At 43.7% G+C, this 24,857-nt stretch overlaps 2 protein-coding genes across 6 annotated transcripts in view; both read right to left on the reverse strand.

Annotated features, from left to right (window-relative positions):
- Positions 1-9: 9 nt before the first annotated feature.
- Positions 10-23,247, reverse strand: LOC311295684 (msx2-interacting protein). 5 transcript variants are annotated; one of them, XM_084417156.1, is made up of 14 exons: positions 23,043-23,247; positions 21,567-21,887; positions 19,644-20,117; positions 16,372-16,526; positions 15,191-15,543; positions 13,386-13,511; positions 13,184-13,297; positions 11,817-11,930; positions 11,361-11,461; positions 4,215-11,250; positions 4,037-4,129; positions 2,756-2,950; positions 1,857-2,015; positions 10-677 (listed from the first exon to the last, which is right to left on the reverse strand). In XM_084417156.1, the coding sequence occupies exons 1-14, from the start codon at positions 23,123-23,125 to the stop codon at positions 546-548; spliced, it is 9,456 nt and encodes a 3,151-aa protein (XP_084273282.1). In that variant the 5' UTR covers positions 23,126-23,247; the 3' UTR covers positions 10-545. The 5 variants fall into 5 exon arrangements, with proteins under 5 accessions (XP_084273282.1, XP_084273280.1, XP_084273281.1 ...); XM_084417154.1 differs by having other exon boundaries at positions 16,372-16,529; XM_084417155.1 differs by having other exon boundaries at positions 19,644-20,120.
- A 163-nt stretch (positions 23,248-23,410) lies between these two features.
- Positions 23,411-24,857, reverse strand: part of fblim1 (filamin binding LIM protein 1) — a 14,401-nt gene continuing 12,954 nt past the window's right edge. Inside the window, exon 8 of the mRNA XM_084417178.1 lies at positions 23,411-23,952. Coding sequence (XP_084273304.1) covers positions 23,839-23,952 — 114 coding nt within the window. The 3' untranslated portion in view covers positions 23,411-23,838. The remainder of the gene's footprint in view (positions 23,953-24,857) is intronic.

Below are 24,857 nucleotides of genomic sequence, written 5' to 3' on the forward strand. Positions count from 1 at the left end.
AAAAACAAGTTTTATGTACTTTTTTTTTATTTGAGTAAGAAAATTTGAAGTGCCCCAATAAACCCAGCGAAGAGCTGCCAGCCCCGAAGTCTGGAGTATTTACAACACAAAAGCGTTCTGATTCTGGCTTACTCCACTCCTCCAGATCCTGAAGGTGAAGCCGACTCTTCCGGGCTCCTTCCTCTCGCCAGGGTTTTAAATATTTAAAATATTTACAGTCCGGCAAACCAGAAACTCCATGATCCTGTCGGTTTGCCGCCGGAGACGATCCCAATGTTCAATCCTCTACGGGGACCACATGACCAGTTAAAAACACATAATTATGTTACAATAACTTCTATGATTCGCTCTTCAAAAAATAGACTCAAAATCAACAAATGAAGAAAATGTCACTTGTCGCTCTGTGATTTTTTTTTCTTATTTCGCCCAGTTTCCATGAACAAAACTGCAGTTGATGAATAAATACGAGCAGGGCAGAGTGTGTGCGATCACACAGAGGTGAGGACGATCATGATGCTGGAGATCCGGGATGAGAGTGTGTGCGATCACACAGAGGTGATGACGATCATGAGGTGCGGGGAGATGCTGGAGATCTGGCTCAGCAGGTCCGGGGCCAGGCGGGACAGGTGACTCTCGGAGAACTCGCACGGTGGGAAGATCTGCAGTACATACGCTGGCTGCGGAGGGACGAACACAGCGCTTTACAGGGATAGTTCACCCACACATTACATCTACCCCATGATTTACTCTCCCTCAAGTCATCCTAGGTGTATGATAACCTTCTTTCAGACGAATAGAGTTATATTAAAAAAAGGTCCTGGCTCATAAAAGTGCATCTATCCATGATAAAAGTGCATCTATCCATCATAAAAGTGCATCTATCCATCATAAAAGTCCGTCTATCCATCATAAAAGTGCATCTATCCATCATAAAAGTCCGTCTATCCATCATAAAAGTGCATCTATCCATCATAAAAGTGCATCTATCCATCATAAAAGTCCGTCTATCCATCATAAAGGTGCATCTATCCATCATAAAAGTGCATCTGTCCATCATAAAGGTGCGTCTATCCATCATAAAAGTACATCTATCCATCATAAAAGTACATCTATCCATCATAAAAGTGCATCTATCCATGATAAAAGTGCAACTATCCATCATAAAAGTACATCTATCCATCATAAAAGTACATCTATCCATCATAAAAGTGCATCTATCCATGATAAAAGTGCATCTATCCATCATAAAAGTGCATCTATCCATCATAAAAGTCCGTCTATCCATCATAAAAGTGCATCTATCCATCATAAAAGTCCGTCTATCCATCATAAAAGTGCATCTATCCATCATAAAAGTGCATCTATCCATCATAAAAGTCCGTCTATCCATCATAAAGGTGCATCTATCCATCATAAAAGTGCATCTGTCCATCATAAAGGTGCGTCTATCCATCATAAAAGTACATCTATCCATCATAAAAGTACATCTATCCATCATAAAAGTGCATCTATCCATGATAAAAGTGCAACTATCCATCATAAAAGTACATCTATCCATCATAAAAGTACATCTATCCATCATAAAAGTGCATCTATCCATGATAAAAGTGCAACTATCCATCATAAAAGTCCGTCTATCCATCATAAAAACAAATTCAAAACAGAAAGTCATTCACTGCCATTATAAAGCTTGGAAGAGCCAGAACATTTTGTAATATAACTCTGATAGCGTTCGTCTGAAAGAAGAATGTCATATACACCTAGGATGGCTTGAGGGAGAGTAAACCATGGGCTAATGTTCATCTTAATGAAGACAACACCTGAGCATGAAGAGCTTCGCTGCAGAAGGCACGCACCTGATTGGAGCCGGGGTTGGGCACGTTGATGATTCCAGCCGCTAGTTTGGCCTGCAGGTAATTGATGAAGGCAGATTTGAGCGCCTGCGTTTGGTTCAACACGTCGTCCTGGTTGACGCCACACGGCATGGCCAACAGCAGGCAGAAGTCGCTCTCCCCCTGACAACACACAACACACATCATCTCACAGGAGTTTCTACAGCTCACACCTGTTCTGCTATTCTCCATCTGTCTTCAGTGTAATGTTGCTGTTTGAGCTCGAGTTCTTCTCTACATCAGCGTTCCTGAACTCCTGAAACGCCTCCACTGTACTCTTGAGTTTCTCCCAGGAACCAACGCGTCACTATATTCCTCATTATAATAATTCATGTGCAGAATAAAGGGGCGGGGAATTTGAGAGAGGGCGTAACAGGTCCTCTGCCTACAGCCTGAACCTTTACACACTCCATCATTCGTACATATTAGTTTAGACAGCTTGATTTTTCAGACAAAACTTTCATAACCAATAGGGTGAGAACAGTCATGGAGAGTGAAAATGTGTTTGCATTTGCATCAAAAATATAACACACATTTGATTATTTCTAGAACTGATAGCCCTCTATATTACACAATATTACTGATCTCCTGCACTGACACCATTTAATGAGAACTGAACTGGATGATGACATCATGGTTTTCTCCATAGCGGCTATATATATATATATATATATATATATATATATATATATATATATATATATATATATGAACTAAATTAGTAACTTTTTTTACAACAGAAATGAACCATCACTGAACTTACTTAAACTGTGTTGCATTATTGTCCTGCTAGCTCTGTAAAGCTGCTTTGAAACACTCTGTACTGTGAAAAGGGCTGTATAAATAAAGGAGACCTGACGTACCGTCATCCTGCGCGCGACGCCCTCGAGCTGCTGCGCCTCCAGCCTCATCCGCTGAACGATGCGCAGGATCCCCCCGCTCTCCGGCAGAGGCAGAGACCGCAGGCCCAGAGCCTTGTTCCCACACAGGAAGTGCAGCTGGACCGCGGCGGTGTCGTTCTTCAGCGCCAGCAGGCCTTGCCACACGATAGGGTATTTCTGTACGGTTTATAAAACACAGTGCATCTTAAGGGTCATTCTCACTACACACAGATGGTTGAACATGAAGATAAAGAATGGTGTGTTTGTGGAACATGCTGATGTGTAAAGGTCCTTACACACAGAGTTCAAAATTTTCGCACTTTAAAAAATAAATATGCCTCCAAAACTTTCTTAGTCATAAAAAAATAAAATAAAATAAAAATTCAGATCGGTTTCAGAGCCACCCAATGACGAATACGAAAAAATGCATACTAAAGTTTAAAGTGTGCAATAATGTGAAGGACTCCTCCTGTGGAGACTCTGCTAGGACACCTGACTTGATATTTTCTAATATGATATTAAGAAATCAAATACTTTCCCTGGTCACTGTACAAAAATCAACAATAAGGATTGTTTCAATAGAATTTCCTGTAAAGATGCTTTGTAACAATGTGAACTGAGAAGTGCTATACGATATATTTTATATATGTTGTATTTAAATAAGTCAAGCACTTTAAGGACCTCTTCATAAATATGGCTGTTTTCAAGGGCTTTCCAGCACTTACATTTCAAAAAGTCAAATTCAAGTACGTCAAGTCTCCATTTAAACAGCGCTTTACCAAGACTGTCTCACAGCAGCTTTACAGTGATAACAGGAGATTACAGTAACAGATTATTCTAGAGCTGCTGTAAAGCCTAAACAAAGTTATTGTCCAGATAAAGTTAGTTTTGATTGATTCACTTCCGTTGCGAAGATCATTAGTTATTCACTTAGGGGCCGCTAACACACACCGTTCTCACAGAAAACCGGTGAAAATCAAGCACTTAGAGCACCTTGTGCAAACCTTGAATTAAATGCTTTCAAAACTGTTCAGGCATCAGTATGAATGTTGAAAACAAACCAGTTTGCTTTTAATGATTAACATTGCACAATATCATAAAATCTATCATTTTCACATTTTGTAAAAAAAAAAAGAAACACTACTAAAAGTAAAACCGGATTATTTTGATGGGGGATAGTGTAAATAAGGCAGGACAGGTACAAATCTGAAGTTCTGGATGGACAGAATAAAGCGTTCTGTGTGTAGTGAACGAGAAGCTCACCGTCAGAAGCTGTACCATGTTCACAGGCTGATGTCCAACCAACTCCACTTTAGCTTCAGCTTGAGGCTGACTGGACTCCGGCTCCTGAACTCCCTTGGTTTAAAACGAAAGGGACGAATGTAAATTGCACAGCTCTGAAAGCTAGTAAACTTAAAAACTGATGCATGCTCAAACTTACCTGTGCCTGTGACGATGGGATGCTATGGGTGGACTGGTTAATCCCCATTGGAGAATTATCAGCAAACTGAGCGTGGGCGGGTCGTAGGTTTGTATACATGTTGGAATATTCAGGAAAGGACGTTCCAGTTCCTGCTGTCATCAGCTGAACTCTCTGAGGAGAAGCCATCGGAGGCATTGCACTACGAATCGCCATCATGCCCTCCTTACTGGGAGGTGTCTGTGCCCTCCTCAGCTCGGAGGTTTTCGAGGAGTCCTTCTCAGACACTCCCTTTGCTAACAAGTGTGGCCGAGGTGAGAGAGACGTCGCCATGCTGGTAGGAGTTGAAGACGTAGGCATGTTCTCGGGGACGTGCACCTGGTGTAATTCTGCAGTGGGACGATCGCTCTGCTGGTGGTGAATGAGCACTCGCATGTCTCTTGGTGACATGTTGAATCGATCAATGGGTAACCCACTGGGGAGAGCTCCACGATACTCTGCTGGTATGGATTCTGGTTTCATTTGAGCAGCTGGTCTTCCGAGAGCTGTATGGAAACGCCTTGCTTCTTCTTCTCCTCCATCATGGCTTCTTGCATTGGCTGTGTTAACCTTGAGGACCATTTCCCTGTTCCCCACGGCCTGGGGAGATATGGGTCTCTGCTGGCCAGGTGGCCAAGAGGAGGGGAGGCTGTCAGAGTGAATGGCATAGTTCATCATAGAGAGAGGAGGAGTGTTCACTCGTACCTCACCCTGAGTAAGGTGCCCTATCGGGCCAACGCGGTGTGGTGACATTCGTCCAATGCTCCCGTGAGCGTTGTGTGGGGGCATGATCACAGACTGCTCAGAGTGGTGGACAGTGGACACATATGGGGACAGAGAGGGTAATCCAGAGGGAAGGACCATAGACACACCTTTCGGAGATGAGGAGCCAATAGGAGACGACACTTTGGCAAAAGGAGAATGAGGGTGTCCAGATTTCCGGGGAGATCGCGGCTCCTGCTTAGGTTGAATAAGGGACGGAGTTCGATCTGTCGTTGTGCCAGCTATGTACCCGACATGATTGCCTGCTGCTGGGGGAAGATGAGGACTTATCGCAGGACTAATAGTTGGGACCCAGCCGGGTTTCACGCCATCCACACTGAGGGACTCTGACCCATCTACCTTCTTGGGGTGCTTCATCACTGTGTGATGGTAACTCATGACCTGTGATGGGCCAGGCGTTTGTTGCAATAATTTAACAACTCCACTTTGAACTGGGGCGTAAGAGGACTCCAATTTGTCCATTGCAGACTCTTGTTTAATTGTGGAGACATTTAGTTGTGGTTTTATTGAATGCCCATGATCTGAAGGAAGTGGGCATTTCGAAGATGGTGTTTGGGAGGCACTGTAGTGATCCTGCTTGATCTGGGGCATGGACACCAGCTGCTGGGACTCTATGTCCACAGCACTGGCCGGCGGGATCTGGCTGATTTTGGCACTTATGCGATGTGGCCCCTCCATTTTCTGGCCAGAATGACTCAGCACCACCACACCTTCTGATGTCTGAACTCTCAGCCCTGTGCTGGAACCTGTGCTCAGCGATGTACTCTCCACAATATAACGACCAGCATTTCCACCTTCCTCCCCGACTGGTGGACCATGGTACGTACTGCTTTCCTCCAAGCTTGGCTGGTAAATCTGTTTTGGAGGTTGTTTGTCAAGAAAGGGATTTCCAATGGGAGCATTTGGCTTCTCCTCAGAGTCAGAGGGATTGCAAACTCGACTGATGACAGAGGTAGGAGTGGAAGCAATAACTGAAATGACCGACTTCTCACTGAAGATCTGCTTTGTTTCTGGGGATGGAATAGAGGCAGGCTGTCGAACTACAGGTTGGGCTGAAACAGAGGGTTGCCTGTTATCTTGATGAGCACTTTTGCTGGTTACCACATCTGGTGTAATGTCACTTTCCCTTGCAGAATGAGGATGCAGATTCCCAGATGTAGCGGCCATGTCCAACACTGGGCCAGTTCTAGGCTTTGTGAGGATTTTACGCAAATCACCCGAGTTGGCGTCATGAACAGGGGTGTCTGAGGGTAATGTTGGGCTCTCTAAAGGGGTCTGTGGAGGGGAGAGGACCCCAGCTTCTTTCGGCGGATTGAAACGCTCTGTAGGGGAAACAGAAAGCCTGCTTGGGTATGAGGACAAATTCTTGAGGCAAGTTCTTGTTGGAGATAGTGAGGGGGACGTGTTTTTGTATGAATAAGGCTGATACTTGGGTGACGTTGGGCTTCTGCTGGGAGCAGGAGAAGATTTTGGGATATCCATCTCAGTTTTAAGAGGCAACTCTGGTTCGTTTGGAACGTCTGCATTAGGCGCTGTTAAAGTTACAACCTGCTTGGAAGAGGAAGTAATGACAGCAGCTGTGCTTGTGGGTGATCTTTCTTTGACTGCTGGAAGTTCTGCAGGTATGGACTCCGGTGACTTCACAGGGATGTTTTCAGCATCCAAAACGACATCTTTGAATGGTTCTTTTTTGCTTCCAGCACCCTTTTGGCCTTTGCCCTTCTTTGAAGCTTTTGCTCTGCCTTTAAACCCTTTTCTAGGAGAGGTTACAGTCTCCCCCTGAACATCTGCTGCGCCAACACAGGTTTCAGATACTTTTGAACTGGGTGCGAGTGTCTGTATATCAGCATTTGAATCTACAACAGAGTTGATGATTTGTTCTTGTGGCAGGGTACAAGATGATTCCTCTGCTGTAATGGAATCTATGGCAGCAGCAAGCTCGGTTTCACTAGCTGGAATTGCAGGCTTTTCTTCTTCTGAGTCACGCTCTGGTTCTTCAGGTAATGAACGTTGTGCCTTTGTCAAGTTACTTTTAAACTGAGGAGGAGGAGATGCATCTTCTGTCAGCTTTGCAATATTCTCAACAGCTTGCTCAAGTTCCAGCTCTCGAGACAGCAAAGATACATCTGACTCGATGGCTTTTGTTGCAGCAGGCAATGCCTCCCCTTCACTATTAACTTCATCCATGGCATCACTTTCAAATTTAGATTCTATGACCTCATCCTTTGAAGACACACCAGGTGAGCTCTTTTTGGGAGAATCCTCAGTTCCAGGTTCATCTTCACTAGTCTGAAGCATTGCCTTCACTTCGGTCACATCAAGCCGAATTGTAAGGTTTTTAAGAACAAGAGGGTTTTCTTCAGTAATGAGTTTGGGGCTTTCTGATATTTTCTCCATTTTGTCTCCCTTTTTTCCGATTCCAGATGCTGATACATTCACTGGACTTACTCCTTTTTGTGTGTGGGGTGAACATTTGCCTTTACCTACTTTGGGAACCCCCTCACTGCTCGTCTCACTAGCATCCAATTCCTTAGACTCAGTTGATTTTGACCGTCCAGTTTTTCCTGCTGGTACATCCTCAGCTTGGCGTCGATTCTTGGGGGGGCGTCCCCGTCTTGAGGTCGGTGGCGGTGCAGCAACGGTCTCTACATCAGAACCCACATCTCGGTCTATACGCTTTCTTACACGAGGTGATTCAGCGTCTTTTCCAGGTTGCAGTGCAGTTTCATCTTCAACTGGTGTAGCATAAACAGAACGCACATTCCTACGCCTTGCCCTAACTGGCTGAGAATTTTGCTCTGTACCTTGCTCCATTTCTATGCTGTGCAGAGGGGACTTACTTACTGACTTTGAATCGGGCACTGACTTGGATGCCTCTCCTCTTGGAGAAGATGAGCGTTTCAGTTTTTCTTTGTCAATGCGCTCACTTTTGCGGGTGCTCTGTTTGTCTGGGGTAGCAGGCAGAGGTGTAGTTACTGGTGTGCTAGGTGAGGTTTTAGTCTTTTTATTTCTTGACTTTGGAGGGGGAGACACAGCTTCCTCAACTGGATAATTATCAGCAACTTTCTGATCACCTGTATTGATAGATTCAGCTTCTGTAACAGGTGGCTCAGGTTCCTTTTCATGTGGCTCAGAAGAGATTTGTGAGAGGGGACTTGGTGATTCTGGAAACTTAACTGGAGACTCAGTCTCTGGTTGTGAAATGCTGGGTGGTGTTTCGTTGCTTGAAAGCTGTTCTGAAACCACTTTGTTGGTTTCAGGAGCACTTTCAAAGTCATTAGTCTTCAATACCATCTCCTCGACTGGGATCTTTGACTCTTGGCATTCTGAACAATTAGGTTCTGAGGGTTGCTCTAGCAAAGGCTGTAGTGGCTGAGCTGCGGGCTGTTCATGCTCTTTATCTTCCTCCTTAATGGAAGGATCAAACAAATTATAGGCAGGAGTATCAACACATTCTGTTTCCACTGATGGCAAGGATTCTTTGGCTATTATAACAGGTGGTGATATTTGAGGAGCTTGGACAGGACTAGTCTGAGGAGCCTGAACAGGGATAATTATTTTGCTCTCAGCTGGATGGATACTAGGTTCAGTAGCAATTTGTTGCTGTGGAGCTTGTTCTTCCTCAGGTGTTTTACTTCCTCTGGTTGTATCTACGGTTTCTTCATGCTTGGAATTTTGAGGGATTTGTTCTTTATTCTTCTGTTGCTGCAACCTTGTTAGTTCCAAAAACCGGCTATGGAAAAGCACAACTGGTTCTGGGTCAGGCTGCCCTTCTGCTGGGCCTTGCTGAGGGTACAGATATCCAACACCATGTTCAGGGTCCTCATGCTTTCGTTCCAGATGCTGGAGACGCCTTGAATCCTGCTCAAAAATAGAACTGTGCAAAAAACGTGACGCAAACAACTCTCGTCTCTCCTGTTCTTCTGGCTTTGGATCTTCTTTCCTTTCTTCCACTTTGTCGTCAGACTCACTTCGAATTTTCTTCTTCTTCATGTACCATGAGGGAGTTGGTCGTGGGGCTGACTCTACCTTTTCTGTGTCCTTTCTACTCCTTAAACTGGCAAAATGTGTATCATAATCAAGGAAAGACCAGTTGTCTTCTCTTGAGGAGGACAAAGACTTTGCACGCTCTAACAAAGCTTTAGTATCCGGTGTGATTGTCTGATCATCTGCAAAAGAACGGAATTTGTTTCTCTCTAGGACAGATGTTAGCTTGGAGTCTGACAACCTGTCTGGACGATGTCTTTCAGAGAAGGGTACAGAAGTTGATGGTGCAGGAGAGTTGGACTTATTTTCACGATCCTCTTCAGAGTCAGAACGCACTTCACCAGGTTCCAAATCGGGCCAAAGTCCATAATCCAAGTACTTCCGATTGAGACGTCTTTTCTCAGAGCCCCTTGAAAAGTCTGGTAACAACTCTTGCTTTAGTCGACTCTCCCAACGTCTTTGCTGTTCATCTGGTAGAGATGTACTCATCTTTGACATCTGTACGGTGTGCATCCGTTTACCAGCAAGCTCCAGATCTAATGGAACATTATCTTCAGGTTTTGATGGTTCTTTTACTTCTCTCACAATCATTTGAGTCGGAGGGTCAGCATATTCTACCTCTCTTAGTAGCGGTGCATGCTGTAACCTCGGAGAATTTGTGTTATTCCACTCAGGGTCTTCACTCTTTTGGCGACCTGTTCGGTAAATCCTTTCTCTCTTAGCACTCATTTCCATCTCAAAGGACTCTTGTTTCTTGATCTTATTTGGAGGCGAGGTATCGGTTACATCTTGCGGAGGCTTGCCAACCTCATGCACCAGGCTACGATGCTCAAGATCTTCTGCATCTATACCTTGCTGAGACTCTGCCTTTCCTTGTTTATCAGGGGTCTGCAGCTGCTGCCGAAGCCGTCTGTTTTGCTCCATCTGTTTGCGGTAACTCTGAGAAAGGTCAATATTTTCTAGATATTCATCCCTTACTTTGCTGTCCTTATCGGAGGTTCCGTCGATTGAAAATCGTCTAGGCACAGGGTGCGATTTTGAGTCCAAAACATCCACCTCAGATAATTCCCCTGGTCGTAGCGATGGACCCTGAGACGTCCCTCTCATAGCGCTATCCAGCTCTTCCCTTTGACTATAATGAGGGCCAGTCCTGGATTTGGAGTGTTCTCTCTTTTGAACCTCTTTCTCTGCTTTCACATCAATATCGGTCTCTTTTGCAAATCCAGTGTTTGTAGCAAAGTCAGCAGGTTGGCTAATTCCAGAACCTGGATCATCCTCTAGACGGCCCCTTTTCTGCCTTATAGTTTTCCCACTGGGATCGCCAAAACGCCTTTTTCTCGCTGCAAGTCTGTCAGAATCTAAAAGGGAATCTTTGCCATCACTACCAGAGTCAGACTTTAAATGCTTCTTTGACTTTCCTTTGCCATCCCTGTCTAACGACTCACTTTTGCACTGATCGAGTCGCTCTCCCTTTTGAGACTCGAGGCGAGTTACGTGGTCAACCGGGGAGGGTTCTTTGTCCCCTTTATGCTTCTGTCTTTCTTGACTCTCCACATCTGAAACTTTTCCCTTCCCAGAACCCATATCCAGACTAGGCTCTCTATCCCCTTCAGAATGAGGTGCACTGGGAGACTGTACTTTACCTCTCCTTTGCTTTGCTTTCTCCCCCTTCTCTCTGTCAGCCTTTTCTTTGCGTCTGCCACGTTTTTTGTTCTCCGCTCCACTTGCGCGCTCTGCCTCGGTCTGCTCTATTTCTCTCTCCAGTCCTTCCGGTTTGTAATCCACTGGTGATTTCTCAGACTTCTCAAACTGAGCTGGAGGTGGAGACAGCGAGCTGCAGCTTCCAGATCTCTCAGAGGAGTGTCTATACACCCGTCGTTCCGCTTCTCGAGAAACACGTTCAGATGGTGAGGGTGAAGCAGAGGGAGTTAAGGGACGCCGCTGATGAGACGGACTCCATCTGCCTCGGTCGGCCTCAAATCGTTCACGCTCCCGTTCACGTTCTCGCTGGATATAGCTGTACTTCCTGATGTCCTCAAAAGGGTCTCGATAATCTCTGTATTCCCGTGGGTCCTCGTGGTAGCGGGGATCGTAATGTTCTCCTTGGTAATGATCCAACTCTGCATAGCGATCGCGACTGCGACCAGGATATTCCCGACGGGGGTCTTCGGCGTAAATGCCAGGAGTCCTTACATTTTCGTAATACGCCCGCTCAGCTGAAAACTCATAAGGAGTTCGCCGCTCTTCCCTGGCAAAACGAAACAAGATTTGGGCAATAATTAACCAAGTGCTTGAAGATAAGCAAACTGCAGGCAGGAATTATAGTTTCTAGGGTGTTGTCCTTAAGGCAGCACTCACCTCCTCTCTGCTGGAATATCATAAAAGTCACGGATGTCCTGCCCTGATGCCTGCATAGATCGATAGAAAGCCATTTGACTCTCCTGACTGGCAAAATCAACCTGGACAAAAGAAACAAACACATTACATTATATAACTGTACATATACTGGCGGTCAAAGGTTTAAAAGAAGTCTCTTCTGCTCACTAAGGACGCAAGTCTCAGAAAACAGCCATTTCAAATTGTAAAAATATTTCACAAATATTACTGTTCTTTTAAATAAACTGCCAAATGTAATTTATTCCCGTGATCAAAGCTGAATTACTCCATTTGCTGCTCAAGAAACATTTCTGATTATTATTAATGTTGAAAAGAGTTGCGCTGCTTCAGATTTTTTGAGGAAACTGTGATACAATTGACTTTTCAAAGATTCTAGATGAATAGAAAGTTCAAGTGTCACTAGTCAGTTCCACACACCTTAATTTTGTTCCCTCCTATCTTCCATCCTTTGGTTTCTCTAACAGCTGCTTGGGCAAAATCAGTGTTGTTGTACAGAACAAGAGCCATTCCTTTTAACCTATCAAACACAACCTGGAAAAGAGGACAATAGTTAGTACTCTACACAACTCAATATAAAAATCAACATAGGTAATGCGGCATCAAGTCAACCTGAGGCCCCCGGCTACAATTTTTTATAAAAAAATTCTTTCTGGCGAAAGAAATACATGAAGAAAGCCCAAATATTAAATGTAATGTATGTATATTGACTGAGTAATCCACTGTTTTGTGGAGGGTCAAAATGACAATTTTCACCTGAGATTCTGAGCCAAAATTACAGGGGTGTAAAAATGACTTTAGAAAGATGGCAGCATCACTTTTATTTTTACATAGAGATTGGTAGATATATCATTGAAATTGGTTGACTTAAGCAGTCTTTGTTGCATTATATGCCAACAGTGACGGTCCAAAAATGGGAAAAAGCACTTCTTGTGTTTTTTGCCTCAAGTTTGCATGCCTGTAACTCAAGAAGTATTAAAGATATCTTAATATCCTTTTAGATTCTGGTTCTTAAACTCTTCTTCTAAAGTCTTCATTTTAAAGGCCCTTGATGGTTCAATGCCAGAGATATGGAGATCTTAACACGGCTCCATGTGTGTAAATTGGCCAATTGTACACATTTTCAGAGGTTAAAAAACAAATGTGGGTCACTTTGCACACAGCCGATGCTTTTTTCTTTTAAGAGGAATATCTGACCAACAATGTTGAAACTAGAAATGCATCTAGTTTTTTTTCTTCTATCAACACAATTTGCAAAGAATGTACTTGTCTGAGAGCCATAAATATTCCTTTTCCAAAGTTTGCATGCCTGTAACTCTAAAAGTATTAAAGATCTTAATATCCTTCTAGATAATTCTTAAACATTTCTTTTGCAATCTTAATTTTTAAGGTCCTATATGGTTCAATCTTATAGATATGGGCACCCCAATACGACTCCATGTTCAAATTTTACTCATTTTCAATGGTAAAAAAACAAATGTGTAGGCTACTTATTGTGTTTAAAGAGGATTGTCTGAAGAACAAATAATACTGATACTAAATGATACTGAATAATAATACACCCCTGTAATTTGGCTCCAAATCTCAGGTGAAAATTGTCATTTTGACCCTCCTCTGCAAAACGGTGGATTACTCAGTCAATATACATCTGTGACATTTAATATTTGGGGTTTCATCACTATTTATTTGTCTTTTTCAGAAAAAATATTAACAAAATTTGTCTGGGTAAATTTCCGTAATTTGGTTGATTTGACCTGGAATGACCATATAGTGCATGTGAAATGTACCTTGACGACGGGCCCATAGCGACAGAAGTGTCGTGTGAGATACTGCTCTGTGATGTTGGAGGTCAGCCCGTCCAACCACACACACGCTGTCGGCATACTCTTCCCAAACCCCAGCTGCAATCAAGACACAACCATTACTGACCATCCAGGCCAATACAGACACACACAAACATACAAGTATCTGCCAAGAATGTGCAAATACCTTGAGTCTGTTGGTGCCGAGATACTCTCCATCCATTTTCTTAATGGCTTTACAAACACTTGCAATATCGGAGTACTGAACAAATGCGTACTGGGGAATGCCATTCACCCTCTTGATGTCAATATCCTGAAACCAATCAAGACAAATCCATGATTTAAAAACAAGATTGCAACAATGACAAAAAGCAATTAAGATTGGAGCTTGTTCAACCATAGTGAACAACATTTGACTTTTCTTCTCAAACAGGCAGAAATGTCCATATTAAACAGATTTATGGCTCAAATCCACTCAGAATCTCTAGAATGACTGAATCAAATTGGGATAAAGTCAAGTCTCCATTTATACAGCGCTTTAACAATATAGATGTTTCACAGCAGCTTTACAGTGATAACAGGAGATTACAGTAACAGAGAGTGTTTAAGCTTTACAGCAGATCTAGAGTAAAGTTACTGTCCAGATAAAGTTAGTTTTGATTGATTCACTTCCGTTGTGAAGATCATTAGTGATTAACTTAGGGGCCGCTAACACACACCGTTCTCACAGAAAACCCATTACACTATAAAAGTATATTGGAAAAACACCCCAGTTTAACATGACCTAATCACTGTGGTCATTTCCAGGACAGACTGTGGCTAGAGCTGAGCAGTGAGATCTGTGCTGAACATGAGCAGTGAGATCTGAACCGACAGTTCTGGCACTGAATCAGAGTTACACACTTTTTAGGCTTCACCCGAATTGCCTCGATTCCACAGAGTATCAAAAACTCTCGTTGTTCGGTACCAAACTGCGATCCCTAAAGCCTGGTTCAGATGACACTATGTCTGTTACGATAGTCACTGTCAGACTACGTGATTTTGACTCCTAAAAAATTGTCGTGGACAAGAAACATGTCAGCCGTCACACACACACTCGCTGACACTCTCACTCACTCACTCACTCACACACACACACACACACACACAAACTCGCTGACACTCTCACTCACACACACACACACACACACACACACACACACACAAACTCGCTGACACTCTCACTCACACACACACACTCACACACACACACACACACACACACACACACACACACTCGCTGACACTCTCACTCACACACACACACACACACACAAACTCGCTCACTGACACTCTCTCTCTCACTCACTCACACACACTCTCTCACTCACTCAAATACGCACACACTCAAACTCGCTCACTGACACTCTCTCTCACTCACTCACACACACTCTCTCACTCACTCAAATACGCACACACTCAAACTCGCTCACTGACACTCTCTCACTCACACACACACTCACACTCTCTCTCTCTCTCTCTCTCTCTCTCTCTCACTCACACACACACACACACACTCTCACTCACATACGCACACACTCAAACTTGCTCACTGACACTCTCACACACACACACACACACACACTCAAACTTGCTCACTGACACTCACACACACACACACACTCGCTTGCTGACATTCACACACACACGCAAACTCACACACACACACACGCTCACTCATGTGCGCGCGCACACACACTCTTGACGGAACCCTTCATGGAGGACCGAAAAAAATAAAAAAATAAAACATGCTAGTCTTTTTATGGTGATGTCGTGAAGCCTCGCAGACGCTAGTCGGTCGTCGTCCACTACGGCACACTATACGAGACGAAGCGATCGAATCTTGCGTCCCGCCGCCAGTTATCGTTAACGAATCCCCACGAAACCCCACGTCAAACGGATGGTGCCAAAGCGTGTACTCTGCCCCAGGCCCGAGGGGTTAGCCTAGCGTACCACGATCTCGCCGAAGCGCTGGAAGACGTCGAGCAGCTGCTGGTAGTTGGTGGTCTTCTCCAGGTTCCCGATGAACAGCGTGCGCGTGGCCTTGGGGTGGAACTCGTCGATGCGCCCGTCCAGGGGCCGGAACTCGTTCTCGCTCTCGGTCTCGGGGCCGTTCCAGGCCGTGACCTCGATCAGCATCCCGAAGAACAGCTTGCCCTTGGACACGCTGAGGGCCTTCTCCTGGTCCTCCTGCTGCCGGAAGAACACCAGGCCGTAGCGCTCCTCCAGCGCGCCGTGGATCTGCACCGACGTCACCTTGCCGTACTTCTTAAACTCGTGGAACAGCCCGTCCTTCAGACTGGTGTCTGGTGGGAGTCAAACACAGGAGAGTGTGATGTCATGTCCTCAACACACTGTAGATTAGGGCTGCACAATTAATCACATTCCTAATCGCCATTACGGATGCCATGATTACGGCATCGTTCAAAGCCGCGATTACAAAAGAAGTCGGTAACACTTTATCTTACAGTGTCCTTGTTACATATGTTACATGTACTTACCATAGTAATAACAGTCAATTGTGCATAATTACATGCAACTAACCCTCAACCAAACCCTAACCCTATAGTGAGTACATGTAGTTGCTCAGGACTTAAATATATAATTACACTGTAACAATGACACCTTAAAATAAAGTCCACTTACATTTTCCTGCGTGATTAAGAGGTGTGTAGAGCATGTGACACTGTGAGACGATCACGAGAACCCAGCACAACAGGAAGTGTTCGCTGAAATAAAACCCTTTCCTGTCAGCTGTTATACTGCGCTAGCGGCGAACACCACAACGAGCTTCCTCCTGGGTTAGTGACATCACAAACCCTCAAATTTACATAAACCCCGCCCCCTGAACACGATTTATAGATTATCCTGACGGAATATGCTAATCAATGACTAGAAGATAACTACACATACGCTACATAAATTCACAACTAACCCTTCAGAAATGCTGCCTACATGATGTCACTTCTTCTTGAGTCTCTCCATCGTTCTGATCTTCCTCAAAAAGAGACCATTTTAACAGGCTATAAAAATATCTGTGGTGTGTTTGAGCTAAACCTTCACACACACTCTGGGGACATCGGAGACTAACCCTAACCCTAACCCGGTGAGGTGAGGTGAGCAGATCAGCTGACCTGTGGATCGCGTGGGCAGGTTCTGGACCCGGATGCCGAAGCTCCTGCGCGGCTCGTCGGAGTCCATGGTGAGCGGCGGCGCGGGAGGAGCGTGTGTAGCCGTGGACTGCACTGAGCGCGCTCGCGAGCCTTCGCTGGAGCTGCTGTTCGAGTCACTGCTGCCAGGACACAACACACACACACACACACGGTTCAAAGAGAACGCCATCTTAGCTATCTTAGAGAAAACTACAAGCATTTAAACATCATTACAGCATGAAAGTAGCCTCTGGTACAAATGTACACTTGTTTTACTATCGGAATGGTACGAAACTTGGTAACGGTTCTGGCACTTGCTGTGTGAACACACACAGGTTAAATGGTCCTGAAATAAATAGTCACTCTTGTGCTCCTCGCGGTCAGAAATGACGCATTGGAAATGAACATGAGACGAGTTTCCTCTAGTGGAAGCGTTTGGTACTGCAGCCGAACAACATCTCACTGAAAGCTCATTTTTAGAGATATCAGGCTCAAATTTTGGACAACTTGTTTATTTATGGCTTAGATTTATGTTTTTGAAAATATATATTTCATATAAAATTTTTAAATAGTATTTCTGCACATTTTTCATTATAAACGTAAAATTCTGTAACTTTAAAAAAAAATATTCATACCAGCAATAACCTGCCAAGCGTCGGGGTTAGGGGTCATCTAAAGCATTCAAGATTTACCACAGTTTCAGTTGGAAATTTTATTCTCTCAAAAAGTGAATAAATATATTATAAATACAGCGTAAATATAATTTAGTGCCATAATATACCCTAACAATACAAAATATTAAATTATTGAACTAAAATATAGTACATTAATTTCATTGAAATCATTTTTGTTTTATTTCTGACCGACAGGCAAAGACACCTGAGGGTTAAACACGTCTGTATCTGGACTTCCTCAACTGGACCCAAACATTACAATCAAGCAACGATGTTCATTAAGAAGGAATAAGTAATTCTGGTTCTGTTTCTACACATCTTGAAGTGTTAACTGTATTTATCAAGCTCAACCCCTCAATCATGTTATCAACTCTAAGAAATGAACAGTAAATCTTTGAGTGTGGCCTAACCTGACAGACAGACCTGAACTTCCTCGTTACAACCCCGATGCCTAGAACAATATTTACATTTGACATCACAAGTTTTCAGTTGTGTTTTAATTTTAACACTAACTTTGGCAAAAAAGGAGTTGTTCACATTTTATTTGCTTACATTTTAAAGGATAAATTATAGGGTTGTGCCGCTAGACGATAGTATCGTGTATCGACGATAGAGCGTTAGCCTAATTGGCTCGTTTTACCATTAGGCCTAATGTATTAAATTATTATTATTATTATTATTATTATTATAAAGCTAGTATTGTTATTAAATTAATGTTGGGAACTACAATTAATTTGCCTTGCCTAAATTCATAACGACATCACCACACACGTGCATGAGGACTCCTCTGAGAAAGTGTTTTAAAACAGACTAAACTACATCCCACATCAAAACTGAATTGCAAGTTGATCCATTCACAAATGGTCAAGAGTGCTCTAACTCTGAGTAAATAAGCAAGTTAATAATCGAATAAGTAAGCCCCGCCCCCTCACGGTAATATCGTGCATCGCCGATCTCACAGGCTGACGATGGGACGATGTGGAAATGGAGCATATCGCCAAACACTAATAAATTAAATTTAAGTTTAAGTTATGCATTATTTTTTATCACTGCTTTTGATAATACATTTGTATTAAATCATAAAACACAGAATCCAGAAATATAAACAGAAAAATTTAAATTATTTTTGAAAAATAAAAACATTTGACTTCAAATTTGACTACTTTTTATGAATTCAATTGATTAGAATTTTTTTAATTTTTTTTTATTCAACCATTAAAATGGAATCCAGAATTTAAATGGAAAACACAAATTTGGAACAAAATAAATGTATTTCATAGGGTCGTATTTTAAACTTCTCAGAAAAGGAAGGATTCTAATTACATGGTTGTAACAACTGTAAAGTAACAATAACATTGATATTGATTGATTGATTGATTGATTAGCCTTTATTGTCTCCTAGCGGAGAAATTCATCTTGGGCATTCGGGACAACAGATGCAGCACAACATACATAACACATAACATGATTTACTACACATAACATGAATTACTACACATAATTATCACCTTATCACTAGCCTCTATACCTAATTACAGCTTGCCCACACCCTATTTGTTTTTATTCAATATTTTAATAGAGAGTGGCACAAAGGAAAATTTAAACCTATTCAGTTTACAGGTCGGTACCCTGTACCTTCTGCCTGAGGGCATCAACTCATACTCACTATAGAGAACATGATTCGGATCATTAATAATTTTAAAACTCTGTTTTCTCACCGCCTCCTCAAAAAGCTCATTAAGAGTAGTCGGTGGCACTGATCCAATTATCTTCCCTGCCCTTTTAATCAATGTTTGGAGCTGTGTTTTTAGTTTAACTGACAGGTTACCAAACCAAGCTATAATACCATATCTCAATCGGTACTAATAATACTAATATTAATATTACAATTTTACTATAATATAGTAATATAGTAAAATTAACAATAAAATGTTTTTATTTATAATAATATTATTGTTAACGTTTTAACAACTCAATTGGTTAGACAAACTTTGAGGATAATTTATTAAACCATTAAAAATGGAATTGAGAAAAATTAATGGAAACCACAGAATTTGGTTAGAATTTTGGAAGAAAATTAATTTCATAGGGCCTTATTCTTAGGACCCCAAACCCTAAATTTGTATAAATTTCATAAATCACAGAATCCCCCCAAAAATATTTATAACACTCATTGTAAAAATTTTACAAAATTATTAACTACACAAAATTAGATCGATTATAGCCTACTGATGTTTCTCTGGCGTTATTCGTCACATACGCGATACGAGTCATATACACAAGCGTAATATGGCGGAGGGAGGCGAAACACAAAAGCGAGTAATTAAAAAAAAGTTTGATTGCACACAATTTATAGTTTCTGTACCTGAATACCTGAAAATCTTATAACACTGTTTATTTCAATCGTATCTTTGTTCAGTTGTACCTGTTGTTCTTTTTTAATAACTGAGTGTTTACTTGTCTTTATTAATGCTTGAAATTTATATTAGTTCGGCTAGGATTCTGATAATGAGGTTGTAACAACTGCAAAGTGTCATAAACATGAACTGAAACAGTGAGGAGCTAGCGCTGGTACGATACCTGCCGCTGCCGGTGCTGCTGGTGCTGCTAGCGGAGTCGGAGCTGGAGGACGGGCTGCGCGAGCGAGACCGCGGACCCGGAGACGCCGCCGCTCGCTTGGGCGAGTGCGCGGCTTTAGGCGTGTGTCCCACGCTCCTCTGCGGCGACGGCTGCCGCGACTGCGACGAGTGCGATGACCGGCTCCGCCGATGGTGATGGTACGTCCGGTCCGCGCGCCGGCCCCTGTCGTCACGGTATGGGTCGCGGCGAGCGGAACCAGACAGGGTGAAAGGGTCGCGGATCCGAGGCTCAAAGTGAGACTCGGTCGCGTCGAAGCCACCGCTAAGAGCGCTAGCGGCCGGGCTGGAGCCAGCAAACATGGAGCGGTCCCTGTAATAGTCTGTGTTGTAGTGGCGCGGCCGGTCAAAGGAGCCGCTGCGCTCGTGGTGTCCGTACGGACTGTGTTCATACGCCCGTTCCCGTCCGTCAGAGCCGCTGCTGTGAGAGAGACAGGGAAGAGACACGACAGAAAGAGGAACACACACACTTAGCTTCCAGCTGGATCATTCTCACACAGCTAGCAAGTAACTCATCGTACAAATCTAACGGGTTGGTTGAGCCACAGTTTAGATCCGAGCTACACTGAGGCTCTAGCGCTGCTGGAAATGGACTTCTACACCAATCATGCAGTGTTTCTATCCGACTCATGAACCATGCTGGCTATCTGGCTCTGAACGCCGCGGGGAAATCAAAGGGTTAATAACACAAGGCTCTAGGGTTAGTAAAGAACAGGGGTTAAGAGACTATGTGTCTAGGTTAGAGAGAGAGAGAAAGCACAGAGATGCGTAAGGCAGGGCAATACCAACCTTTTCAGAGCAGTAACTGACCCTACTTATTCCCAATACAATATAGGAGGAATTGTGTGTGAGCCAAAAACAGCGACGGCGGAAAGCGGTCGAAAGAAGCGGATCGGATCCCACTATGCGATCTTCGTCCAATCAGGGCTGCGCCGGTTATCCGCACGTCGTCTTGATGCGTTTAACAAAAATAATATTAAGGAAAAACAAATAAAGTCTTTACCAAAAACAAAACAAAAAACAATCTTCTCATGAGGAAAAACATAGCTTTCCACTGGTGGTGAATAATCCGAACGGCGCACACAAAAAAAACAAACGGTGCGTAATTCCAGCGCATTTACTTCCTCCGAACGGCAGCGGTGGGACTCGGCGAACTCTTCTCCCGTACATCCACTCGAGATCAGGTAATCCAGTTCGGTCTACACCTATACATCCAACATGAGGTTAGATCCAACATTCGGGAAGCGTGAATCTTCCCGCCACGTCTTCTGGTCTTCGAAGCTTGAAACATCCCAGCGCGAGCGACGAGCGTTAGCGGCCCTCTCTAACGAATGACGTGCGGTGACACGGAGGATGAGATGATGAACCCTGACACACTTACTCCACACGCGACGGGCGACTCCTCCTAAATCCACGGCAGTGATACACATCCATGACAGACAGTAGCACAATGACCAGATGGGTGATGGGATACTCGTGCAAGGCAAATGACAACTGACAAAAAGGTTTTGCGATATCTCTATTTCCCTGGTTAAAAATCTTGTTAAATCCGTCGTCGGCACATACTTCCACACAGCACCATCCGAGGAATCGTAATATCCCAGATTTGGAGGACGCCTACTATCCAAACTCACCCGTTACGTCTCCGCCGGACTTCGTAATATCCACGTGGGTGATATCCAGCTCATGGCTCACACAGTAATCCCACATTTTGATTTTGAACACACCAATCTAATCCACTCATTCTTACATGATAGACAAGGATTAATAATCCCGTGTGCAGGAAGTCAGGCCTCAGAGAACGGAGAATCAGTATTGTGTTTAACCCCACCTCAACCCCTGTATCTGACACCGTAGTCCCACTTACCCGTCTAGTCTGCGTTCATAGCGCCCCTCTCTGGTGTGGAGAGTCACCGGAGGCCCGTACACCGGCCCCACGGCGCTCCTCGAGAACCCTGCAACCTCCCTTCCGTGAGTGCTAGCGGGCGCGGCGTCCTCCAGACCGCGCACGGCGCTGGGCACCGAACCCGGCTCATTGTAATCGGTGCGAAGGTCTCTGTCCCCCATTTTGTTAACGGCGTTGTGCGCCTTCTGAGCACTTTTGATGTCGACGAAATCCACAAAGGCCGCCACGCCGCCCTCGGAGCCGCGCTTGCGCAGGACTTTGACGCTCTCCACCCGGCCATACCTGAAAGAGACGAGCCACTGTAAGCCAAGCGTCACGGGACCGGCGTCGGCCACACACACAAATGTAAAAGTCAAATACACATTCTGACGTACAAAAACTTTGTAACTTACACCTTCATAATGTTTGTTTGTAAGCCAATTTCATTTTGCTTGGGCGCATATTCACTCTACATCCGTCACAGTTTTCACAGATTCACGTTTTTGAAGTTTACACGGAGATAACATTTTTCAAAACTTGCACCTTGAAACTATTTCAAAGTTTGCGTTCTCGAGCCACCAAACACTGTTGTCGTGCAAATGAACGTCCAGGAACGCGTTCAAAGTTTTCTGTTAGAGCGGTGTCGTGTTAGCGGCCCCTAAGTTAATAACTCATGATCTTTATAATGGAAGTAAATCAATCAAAAACTAACTTTAGCTGGACAATAACTTTATTCTAGAGCTGCTGTAAAGCCTAAACAATCTCTGTTACTGTAATCTCCTGTTATCACTGTAAAGCTGCTTTGAAAAAATCTATATTGTTAAAGCGCTGTATAAATAAAGGTGACTTGACTACGAACTTAAAGCGATTTCACAACGGTTTCCTATATTACATGAATTCAGCTCATACTTGCATGTTTACGTTGTAAAACTTTGCGTTTACTTCAGAACTATCGCGGAATGAAGTTAAACGCTAACATCAGATTCTCACTCTTTCTTGTTTCTGTTCCTCGGACTGAATCGGTTTCGCTGTTAAACCGGCTCAGCCTGTTAGCAGCGAGCTAACCACCGCACACGGACACACACACTCGCTGTTCTCACACTCAAACCGCGTTTTATTTGACTTTTCGTGAGGCGTAACTGTGGCGTGAACCCAAAACGGACGATTTCTGAGAAAAAGACGATAGATTCCACGAAACCACCAGCAAAACATTAACTAGTCACTAGTGAAGCGGCCAGCTAACTGCTTAACTTGGTCATGTTAGCGGGCTGGCGTCTCATCAGAGATCGCTTCGGTTTGTTGTTATATTTTAAATCGTATTTATGGCTCATTGCGGGTGTTTTAGCTCGTTTTTATAGGCGTTTATTCGTTTATTTTCTGGCATCGCGCGCTGAGGCTGTTTGTGTCCGCGCGAGGCCGCGTCACTGCGCGCGCAGCTCCGCTTCTTGTGTAACTCACCGTTTAAAATGCTCCACAATCTTCTCCTCGCGAACATGTTCGGGTAAATTTCCCACCCAGAGGTGTCTGGTTTCCCGAACCATCCTGCGTCGACCGTGTCCCGTTCATGCACATATGCGCTTTCGCGTCGTTTAATCTCTGACCGTGAGGTAAAATCCGCCGCGAGCTCGTGCGAGAAAAAAGATCTCGCGGCCGTGCGCGTGCAGGAGCGGGAGCGCGCGAAGGAACCCTCGGTGACGAGCACCGCAACCCTGCGCGCCCCCGTCACTATGCGACATCAAAGCAAATGTCACGATGTGTCATCATAGCATATTACATACCAAATACTGAATATTTTGCGCAAATAATCAGTCACAATGAGCACAAGATGGCATATATTAGTAGTTTATTTGGAGTCATATTCCTTTTACAATGGAAATAACACTGAATATGGGATATTGGTGTTGCTGCTGTTGAATAAATATCTTTGGTGCTTTGCATTTTGTGCATATTACAAAAAAAGAATGCAAAAGACTAATTGATATGTCTGATACAGTAATGGTCAAAAGATATTCACACAGAAAACAGCTATTTTTAAATTGTAATAATATTTCACTGAATTTTAGATCAAATAAATGCAGATGTTTCCAAAACATTCGTACATATTCCAGACTTTGACCGCTAGTGTACATTGATATAATCAGAGGAATGTTGAAAGAAAGCATTAAGATAATAAAAGAAGCGATTGTTGTATCTGGCACAGTGGGCGTGTCCTCATCACAGCGGGCGTGTCCTCCTCACAGTGGGCGTGTCCTCGTCACAGTGACGCGCGCTGGACCAGAGTCACGTGACACGGCTTGCACAGGATCTGTCCGTCCAGCGGGTGGCAGCCGTTCTCATTGGGCTCCGGGGACAGAAGCACACGGCACACCTGTGTGTGTGTGTGTGTGTGTGTGTGTGTGTGTGTGTGTGTGTGCATGTGAGAGAGAGAGAGGCAGTGAGAGAGAGTTATGTTGCAAAGCATCATGGGTATTGTGCCGTTTTGTAATAGTAGGTCAGCTAACAGGAACGCTCTCTCACAGTTATCTGGTCTTTAATAATGTTCTAAAAACATCAGCGCGAGAACAGTATTCATACGTCGGTTATGGAGTGTTTTAATTGGACGCTCGTCTAACACTTTTCAAATGTTTCAGAACTTTCCGAAAATATTCAAAATTCAAAAGATGATTCAAACATCATCATAATGATGCTCTGGTTTATACAGTGGGTACGGAAAGTATTCATACCCCCGGTAAATATGATCAAAAATGGCTGTAAAAAATAAATCTTTCATTCAAAAAATTGGCAAAATTCTAACCTTTCATTGAAGTAAAAGAATTCAAATTGGGGGGAAAATCACATTATGAAATAAATGTTTTTCTCCAAAACACGCTGGCCACAATTATTCATACCCTTTTAGTAAATACCTTTTTGCAATCTCCTTTTGCCAAGATACCAGCTCTGAGTCTTCTCTATAATGCCTGATGAGTTTGGAGAACACCTGACCAGAGATCAGAGATCATTCCTCCATACAGAATCTCTCCAGATCCTCCAGATTCCCAGATCCATGTTGGTGCTTCTCCTCTTCAGTTCAGCCCACTCATAAGGTCAGGGGACTGGGACGCTCATGGCAGAAGCTTCATTTTGTGCTCAGTTACACATTTTTGTGTTGATTTTGATGTTTGTTTTGGACCGTTGTCCTGATGGAAGATCCAACCACGGCCCATTATAAGATTTCTAGCAGAAGCCGCCCGGTTTGGATTTTTTTTATCCGTTGATATTTGCTAGAATCCACGA

The sequence above is a fragment of the Rutilus rutilus genome, assembly GCF_951802725.1.
Source record: "Rutilus rutilus genome assembly, chromosome: 8".
In the NCBI taxonomy this organism is placed as follows: domain Eukaryota; kingdom Metazoa; phylum Chordata; class Actinopteri; order Cypriniformes; family Leuciscidae; genus Rutilus; species Rutilus rutilus.

Coding starts and splice junctions, on each gene's coding strand:
- LOC311295684 (XM_084417153.1), bottom strand. CDS start 23,125: ATGGTTCGGGAAACCAGACACCTCTGGGTGGGAAATTTACCCGAACAT. Junction 15,544..16,371: donor CCTGCCCACGCGATCCACAG/GTCAGCTGATCT, acceptor GACTCCCACCAG/ACACCAGTCTGAAGGACGGG. Junction 11,931..13,183: donor GCTATGGGCCCGTCGTCAAG/GTACATTTCACA, acceptor CCTCTTTTCCAG/GTTGTGTTTGATAGGTTAAA.